The following is a 9,369-nucleotide window of genomic DNA, read 5'->3' as shown; positions in this document are numbered from 1 at the left end:
AGCTTTCATTTCCCTCCACCTCTCCGCTGCCCCGGGCCGCTCCGTGAGGTGAGGGGCGGGCGGAGGGAAGCGGAGCGCCCGGCGGGGCCGGACGGACACCGCGCGCACCCAATGCGCTCCGGCGCTGCCTTTCCGAAGGGAGGGGAGAACCCCGCGGTCGGGCCCAATGAGGCCGCGCCCGGAGCGGGACTTCCTTCGGGGATCCCGCGGCGGGGAGCCGCGGCGGAGCGGAGGTGACACGTAAGTGCGGGGCCGGGGAAGTTTCCTTTGTTCCTCTCAGGTGGCGTTGGTGCCGGGCCGGACCGCCCGAGGCGAGCGGGGAGCCGCCCCGAGCCCCGCAGCCGCAGCGCCGGGGGCCGCCGCCGTCCTCCCGCCGTCCCCTCCCGCCGCCCGGGCGGCGCAGCATGCGGGCCGGTTCCGCCTGGAGGCGCGGGGCCCGCGGGCTGCACGAGGCCGCCCGGGGCGTCGCGGCGGTGCCCCGGGGCTGAGGCGCTCGGCCGGCCGCTCCCACCTCCTCCCCACCCCCCCGGCGCGGACCCGGGGTCTCCGATGTCTCCGCCTCGTCGCCGCCGCCCGCCGCCTCCCGCCGCTGAGCCGTGAGGGGCGGGGGCGCCGGGACCCCGCGGGGGACATGGGCAACGGGATGTGCTCCCGAAAGCAGAAGCGGATTTTCCAGACTCTCGTGCTGCTGACCGTGGTGTTCGGCTTCATCTACGGGGCGATGCTGTACTACGAGCTGCAGAGCCAGCTGCGGAAGGCTGAGGCCACGGCGCTCAAGTACCAGCAGCACCAGGAGTCCCTGTCGGCCCAGCTACAAGGTACTGCTGCCCGCCTACGGCCACGCATCCCCCTTCTCCGTGTGAGCCTGGCTTCCCGCTGCCCCACCGCTTGCCAAGTTTTGCTCCTGGGGAGCTTCCCTCCCTCCTCTCCCTGCCGGCTCTGGGGCTGCCCTGCTTTGGTGAGACCCCCCAGCTCCAGCGGGATCAGACAGCTCTGATACAGAATCGTAGGGGTTGGAGGAGACCTCTGGGGATCGTGAGTCCAATACCCTGCTAAAGCCGGTTCTCTGCAGTAGGTCGTATAGGAAGGCAGCCAGGCATCCCTCACTCCCATGCGTTGTGTAGAGTGCCTGCAAATCCCAAAGGCACGCACGGCACACTGAAGTTGGCATGAGTAAAAAAGGCAGCTATGCTGCTGTTCAGCAGCACAGAACACCCCACTTCTGGGACTTCCATGCCTCTGTGCTGTCCCAGCTGTACTTGTTCTATTCATAGAATCATATCATAGAGTGGCCTGGGTTGAGAAGGACTGCACTGACCATGGAGTTTCAACCCCCCCTACTATGTGCAGGTGTGTTCTGTGGTGCTTACCGACTGTTCTGTTGCAGAAGCACAAAGCTGTAGTTCCAGGAGGACAGGTAACATGGAAATAGCTCCAACAGAGGGAGGAATGTTGTAATAATTTACTCCCTGAAAAAAAAAAAAAGTTTGAGTGTAAATTTCAAATAAATTATATGGGTAATGAAACAACCTTGAGTTTCTTGGCTTAAAGCTGTAGCATAAATGCAAGTTCTTATGCAGCTTGGTTTAAGGATGCATTAGATGTGGGCTTTGTGTACTTGGTGAAAAGCTGCTGATCTCTGACATGCGGGAATCAGATGCAAAGAGGCAAATACATATGCAAAGCATCAGCACTCTTGGGGGTGCAGCACCTCAGCACCTGTCTAACTGTGAAGTGCGAGGTTATCAGACCAACACATACAAAGTCCAGAGCCAGGTTTCAGAAAGCTTTAGGATTTTTTTCCCCTCAAAATTGTGTAAAACAGATGAATGAACTACTCTAACAACTGTAACACTACTTAACTTCAGGGTGATCTTCAACCAGACTTGTCTGTGTGGGAGCAGACATAAGAGCATACCTAGAAGTGTGTAGTTTTCATACAGAGATAGCAGAATTAAGAGTCTAATAGAATAATCCTATGATGGTTTGTAACTTGAATGTATTTAGCTGTGACCTGAGGCCTCCATTACTTTGTTTTTCAATTCCAAGCAGAAACGCTCTAACAAAAAATAATTAAAACTTTTCATTTTAGTTGCCAGCGAGGTGTACATGTTTGGCTGGGAGGTGGGTATGTGGCAGAGGGCTAAAAGGCTACTTTTGCTATTCTGTATATTTGCCAACAGTATTTGAAGGGGAAACAGGAACATCTTGTTCTCGGGTTAAAATTCAACAAGTTAGCTTCCTCTGTTGCTCTGGCAATGCCAAAGAGGAGCATGCAACAAACTAAGCAAACAGAGATGGGCTTTGGATCATATAGGTTAAATGCAGACTGTTAGTTTGTGTGTTCCCCTTTTGAAACGTACCGTCAGCTATCCCAGCCAGTTCATGGAGGAATCCCGGTAGATTTTGTATGGTGCACTCTGGAATGGACTTCTGGGTCGTCCTCGGTGTTTTTGCTGGAGGGGTTTGTTAGTGGTGGCAGCACGGAGGCCTCGGGGCTCTGCCCAGTTGACTTGGAGGTTCACAAGCACAGAAAACCCAGAGCTATTTCTGAACGCTTCCCGCTTTGTTAAACTCTTCCGTATGGAGCGACAGGAGGGAATTAGTTCTGAACAGGGATGTGCAAACAACATGACGTGCTAACAGAAAACCTTGTGTTTGCAGGTGCAGCATCTGACTGCGCTTTGAACTTGTAAATAGTCCGGATTTTAAGTCAACAGTGTTTCTGTCACTAAACAAAAACGGCCCTAGACCAAAGCTACATCTCTTTGCCGTCCTTTGTGACACAAGAGAGATTGTTTTTGAATTATTCTTTTAGGAAAATTGCATTATAATTAGAGCAACACAGCTTATCTCTTCCATGTGACATAATCGGTTTCTCTGAGATAACGTTGAGTCTTGAAGAGTGCACCAAAATCTTTTAAATGGGAAGTAGCTGGAAGGGCTGGTTCACTTGCATTGCATTGCCAGGAGGGAGAGAGTGGGTGTATTCACAGTGGCTGATTCCTCAGTGCTTTCTGCTCTTTTCTGGGTGATTGAATAAGACTTTAAAGCTCATTACCAGCAGAAGAGAGAATTGAACCCCTGACTTGTACTTCCTGAGCAAACATTTCATCAGTAGGCTTTTATTTACTTAAAAAAGGAAAAAAGGCAACTTTCTGGAGTTGTCCTTTTGAGGATCCTTTGCTGGGCTGGCGGAAGGGCTGCTGGGCTGAGATGTTGGGATGGCAGTGAAATACTGTCTGTCCTCTGCATCTGGTTGGGTTCAGCTGGGACTGATTGGGCCTATAGAAGAGCTGCTCTCCTGGCTGCACGAAGAGAAACACTGTTGGGGTTTCTGGGTGAAGTTTGAGCTGGTCTGTGAAATGCTTAAAGGAGCATAGGTGATTCCTAAGTTTGTTTATCTGATCAGATTTCAATGCCAGTTGAATTGTAGGCTCTCTTTGCTCCCTGCTGTGCCTTCTACACTTTTCTCTCTGCACATTTTTTCAAGGCTTTAATCTATGCTCGGTGATAGGAAGCTTCTTTTTGGTACTTGCCAATTCTTCATGCCTGACAGAGCAGCGTTTTCTGATTTTGCTTGAAAAGCCAGTCTTGCATTTTTATGCTTTCCATGGTATTGCGTTATAAATGCAGCATGTGAAGCAGGCTGAGTCTTCTGTACAGCCAGGGGAGAAGAAAACGACCTGAATGTACGGCATGTACAGATAGCTGGAAAGTGATGCTGGAAGAGGTGTCAAAATCATTTAGCGTGTGCACTGGTCTGAAGAGCGGTGCATATGGCTGTTGCTGTCGGGTGTTCTGCTCTTTCAGGTGTCTGCAGCTTGTGGGACTCAGCTGAGAAGCATATGTGCTCGTGAAATAAGGGCAGGTTGTGATGGGAGCAATGGCTGATGTGAGCAGCATGGGAAGGTTAGCTGGTTAGAGGCTGGATCTTAGGCATAGCCTTCAGACAGCTCACATTGGGTCACCAACCAGCAGCCCAGGCTGCCCAAAGCCACATCCAGCCTGGCTTTGAATGCCTGCAGGGATGGGGCATCCACAGCCTCCTTGGGCAACCTGTTCCAGTGCCTCACCACCCTCTGGGTGAAAAACTTCCTCCTCGTATCTAACCTAAACCTCCCCTGTCTCAGTTTGAAACCATTCCCCTTGTCCTATCACTGTCCACCCTTGTAAACAGCCATTCCTCCTCCTGTTCACATGCTCTCTTCAAGCACTGGAAGGCCACAATGAGGTCTCCCCGCAGCCTTCTCTTCTCCAAGCTAAACAAGCCCAGTTCCCTCAACCTTTCCTCACTGGAGAGCTGCTCCAGTCCTCTGATCATCTTAGTTCCCTCCTCTGGACCCTCCTCAAGAGCTCCACGTCCTTCCTGTGCTGGGGTCCCAGGCCTGGACGCAGTGCTGCAGATGGGGCCTCACAAGAGCCGAGCAGAGGGGGACGATCACCTCCCTGTCCTGCTGGCCACCCCTTTTTAATGCAGCCCAGAACACAGCTGGCCTTCCGGGCTGCAAGTGTACACTGCTGGCTCACGTCCAGGTTCTCATCCGCCAGGACCCCATGGAAGAAAATGTCAAACTTTGGCATTTTTACCTCCTAACAAAGTTCTGATTGGCAGGAGAAAGTAGGGCTACTTCACATTGGGAATTAACCAGAGGCTACATTTTGAGATGAAACAAAATCTCTTGGCTGCTAAGAAAACCCAAAGCCATTGTTATCTGTGAGGTGTTCTGCTGAGAAGATGATCTTGGTAAGCTGATTATTTTAAATCTCGTTCTCAGAGCATTAATGTATTTGAAACATGAAGACAATCTTATTTAATATTTCTTAAAATGATAAAAACAAAACTTGATACTGTTTGCCTCCTGCAAAGATGCCATCAAACTAAGTCTTAAGCTGCTGACTGTATAGGAGCAGGCTTCATTGCTGAAACAGATATGTGTTGACAGCTGTAGACAAACCTGATCGTATCTTGGACTGCTTTGAGATTAATGCATCTACAAACGGGTTTTTAGCTCTCCCAACTTCTGTCTTTGCATCCTCTGGGCATTAGGTAATTCCTTGTGTACTGTTTTAATCTGTTTAATCTGTCTTAATCTCTAATCCTAATGACAGCATAAATCTAGTGTCTTTTACTACCTTCGTTTTCCTTATCTTTCTGTTGGAGCCTTAATGTATCCACTGCCTTCAGGCTATCTGCAGTCTGAGATGTACTGTAATCTTGGGCAGCAACCCAGCAGGGGCTCTGAACTCAGAGGTCAGAGTTGGCACAGTTGCAGCCAACGTGTGGCTTTCCACAAAACTGTCTGATCCAGTACTGCAAAGCTCCAGCTGAAAAGCCAGTGGAGTTCCTCGGTGCTTCTTGGGCCTCTCAGCCTAAACTGAGGCCCCTCCTGGGAGGTGACCTGCTGGAACTTCATCAGACCCACAGCAGCTAGATGCACATACGTGTGCAGAATGCATCAGCAGCATAGTTCAGGTGATGGCTTGCTGTGCTAAGCACACAATGTGGGAAGAGTGGAAGAGGGTGGAAAAGAACTTGCAATTGTATTGACAGTTTTTTTTAATAGTTAATGTCTGAGGTTGCACACTCCCGGAGAGGTTCAGTTACAATTGTAAGATGATGTCTTACATATAATGTGCCAGACACATTGTCTCGTCGGGCTGGATGTTTTTGCTGAGCTGGATACAGGATACTCAGTCAGTGTATCTGGGTGGGGCGACTGCATGATAGTTTCCATCCACTCTGAGCTTTGAGTATTCAGTGTAGCATCTCTTATATAGCTGTGAAGATACCTGCAGCAATTTGTGGCTAGTATAGTTCAGTAATTTTGCAATAGGATCCTTGCACAGAAATAACAAATCTGTTCTGCTAGATGTCAGTCCTGTTCTGAGCTTTAATTGTAATGAAAGCTTAAATAATTGAAATTACTGGGGAAAAAAAAGAATATGCAGAATGATTAAGGTGGAATCTTTTCACCTTTTGTAGGGTGACTTGTGTTGGTGGGTTTCTTGTTTGCTTTAATAATGAGTGAAAGGCATGACTTTCATGCCATGGAGGCTGAGGTCAGTGCCGGGGAATGCAGTCTGTTTGAGCATTCTTTTTTTGAACAAGTCTTCTGTGCTGGATGCAATTCTGTTCTTTTTCTGGCCATCTAGAATAAACCAAAGTTCCTGAGGAAAAAAAAAAACTGCAACTATATTATCTCCTCTTCCACAGTTTTGTTTTTTTTGCTTCCTCCAAGATGTCCAAAGTTGGCCTCGTTTCCCTATGGTGACTCAGGTCCCCGTGTTCAGCAGTCATTGCCAGGGGCGATCACAGATAAGTGCAGCCTGCTCGTGCTCCTGGGGGCATCTGTTCCTATCCATGCCACCACACTGAATAATGATGTTGTCAGTGTTCCAGTTAATCTCTCGTACTTGGATGCATATTTTAAGGTTTTATAGGGACCTTCTGTTTAACAAATAACAAACAAATCACGAACCACTGGCTCAAACAATTCATTTCTGTATGCAGTTCTTCAGAGCATCCACCTGAAGCTGGCTCCTGGCCCCTGCATTACAGCACTCATGAACAAACTGGAGGAAGTGGTTGAGCAGTTTTGTAAGGTGATAATTACAGCTGTTGTGTCACGTTCTGCCACGTTCCGTTATGATAAACCAGCAGATGTAGGTGTCAGTTGGGATAGTTGGGCTGTGTGGGTAATGGACAGCATTTCTCTTCAGTGCCAGTTTTTGCTAATTTCTGGATATATATATATATATATATATATGAAAAAATGTACATGGAAAATATACATACATAGGATTTTAACGCCACTAGAATCACTGGACTTCTTCATAAAGTTGAAAGGAGGCCAAAATGATTTTTGAGAGCAAGAACCGGCTGTTGTTTCCTGGAGCTGAAAGATGGATGAGCAGAGCCAGACAGTCAGAGGTGACGTGAAGGAGGAAGCTGTTGTCTCTGGAGCTCTTCTGTGTGTTTGTGTGTTTTCTACAAAGGGATCTCCTGCGTTGTGACAGAAATGGCAGAATAACGGAAGGAAGAAAACACAAAGGAAACAAAGAAATGGAGTTATTCTACAAGGGCATCTGCTAACCATCCCGTGTGGCTTAAAGGATAACTTGAGCAGCATTCAGGCAACTCACCAGCAGAGGAATTGAACAGTCTTGTAATTGTGCGTGGCAGAAGGAAATCTTACAAATGCAATCATTAAAATAAAGTTAAAAATGTAAGTCTACATTCACTAAACAGGTTTTGTACTCGAAACAAAAGAACTAACGAAACCACTTCAGCATAGACAAGAGTACAGGAAATGCCATATGGGAGGTGAGATCTTAATGTGACTGCGTGTGTCACAGCCATGTGTGGCATGAAAGGCTGGAAGAAATCTTCGGAGTGTACAGGAAATCTCCTCTGGGATGGAAAATACGATCTTTTTCCAAATAAAAGTCATGTCTGGAGCCTGGCAGCTAGGGATTAAACGTTCAATCATGTTTAATAATCCTTCTCAAACTGGAATAGCTGCTGCTAAAAATAAATGTTCGCTGCTCCAACATGATAAATACCTTCCCTCGCCCCACCTCTTCGCTTGGTTTTTGCTTGGGATTTGTTTTCAAACCTTTTTGTTTCCTCGAGGTGGTCTTACTTCTAAGAGAGCACATGAGGCAGGCTGAAATAGGATTCTGTTAATTTAGATGTTTACTTCAGTTTGGAAATTGATTTTCACATCATCCTGATGGTTGAACGGAGGCCAAAACTATTTCTTAGAAACAGAAGCGTGTCTTTCTGGGGTGAGCTCTTATTAGTGTGCCAAATTCCCCAGCACTGCCCCATTTCACAACTGCATGCAAGCAAAACCTTTAAGATGTGCAGCACTCGTGCACGTTGTGCTTTAGGTTTTCCTCTTTTCCATTTGAGGATGCAAAGCTGAAGGTTTGATAAGCCTGTAAAAGTTTCATGTCCTTATCTAAAGCCTGCATACATTCCAGAGTGCTTTTGAACTTTGATCACGATTCGTTCTGATATCTTTTCTAATCCATTTCCACACTCAACATACAGAGGTTGGTAAAAGCCCCCGACGTAGGGCAGGTTCCACAGGGAGCATCAGTGATGGTTCTTGTCTGGCAACACAGCAGGGACTGAGTTGGATTTTGCAGAGCTGGAAGCAGGAGATCCCACTGTTAAATACAAAGTGCTTTCTCAGAATCATTAATGCCACGCACAACACAAATGACTGGAGAATTAGGTCAAGGCAGTGGTTATTTCTAAGTACAATTAGCAGCACATGGTTTAGTTGCCAGGAGAAATTCTGGTCCTTTGTGGGAACTGGTTGTAATTTGACAAAGCTGTTATCTGATTGTTCTTTACGTGTGAAAGCTGCAGAGTGTAGGAGAAAAGGGAATATAAATGTGATACTGCACGCTGTACTAGCTGTGGCTTGCAGTGAACAAAATGAGAGCAGTCCATCCCTGCCTGTGTACAAAACTGTTCGGTAATTAAGCCAGAAGAATGCTTGTTCTTCACGCACGATCAGCTCCGCATTATCTTGGCTTCTATTTCAGCTCTTTGTTTATAAATTAAAAACAGAAAACATACAGGGGCATAAGAAATGAAATGGCTTGGATATTTTGTTTGGTATATTGTAGCTGTCTGCTTTCGGTACAAAATACAACTCTTCTGTTTATTATGTTGGAAGCCTATGCAGCTCTACTCCAGCCCTTGCAGTAGGGCAGGGCAGTGGCAGGCAGCTCATCCAGCAGCTCCCTGTGCTGTAGGAGGATGTTTCTGGGCAGACGGTCGCTGGCAGATCTCGCTGTCTGAAGCCAGATTCGCTGCCTTCATGGCATGCAGAACTCAAGGCTCCAAGAGTCTTGCTGTATTCATCATGTGTTCTCCCAGCATGAAACATGAGCGTCAAAAAGTCTGATCCAAGATCTAAATTTTAATTACTGTCGTTGGACTAGAAAATCTGTACGGATTGAAGGGGCTCTCACTCGTCTAATTGAAATAGGTTTTCTCTGAACAGAAAAGTAATTTGCATGGGTTCGTGTTTTAAATAGTTCTGCTTGCAGTGATGAGAATTGGAAATGTAACAGTATTTTTATAATGAATGTCTGTGTTGTACAGACCTTCATGGCATTGCTAGGAATGTGCCAGTGTGGTAGGGCACGCTCTGCTGGTTCCGTTCAGCTCCACCACGGTCTGAGATGAAATACCATTGGATGTTGCCAAGACTACTGGAATCTGTTGGTTTTAAACTAAGGGTGACATTAAGCTCAGAGAAAGGCTGCAAAATTACAGAAGAGATGATAACATTGCAATTAATAAGACTTGTCGAATGGTGTTTGTTTAAATCCCAGTGTATTCTC

At 47.3% G+C, this 9,369-nt stretch overlaps 1 protein-coding gene across 2 annotated transcripts in view; it reads left to right on the top strand.

Annotated features, from left to right (window-relative positions):
• The first annotated feature begins 578 nt into the window (after positions 1 to 578).
• GOLIM4 (golgi integral membrane protein 4) overlaps positions 579 to 9,369 on the top strand; it is a 28,099-nt gene continuing 19,308 nt past the window's right edge. For both annotated transcript variants that reach the window (XM_042881102.1, XM_042881101.1), the window contains exon 1: positions 579 to 818. In XM_042881102.1, coding sequence (XP_042737036.1) covers positions 632 to 818 — 187 coding nt within the window. In that variant the 5' untranslated portion in view covers positions 579 to 631. The remainder of the gene's footprint in view (positions 819 to 9,369) is intronic.

This window comes from Lagopus leucura, unplaced genomic scaffold, assembly GCF_019238085.1.
Source record: "Lagopus leucura isolate 7727_CA_CO unplaced genomic scaffold, USGS_WTPT01 Super-Scaffold_100029, whole genome shotgun sequence".
In the NCBI taxonomy this organism is placed as follows: Eukaryota; Metazoa; Chordata; class Aves; order Galliformes; family Phasianidae; genus Lagopus; species Lagopus leucura.
The sequence above is the reverse complement of the archived record's forward strand: the minus strand, read 5'-3'. Positions and strand labels throughout refer to the sequence as shown.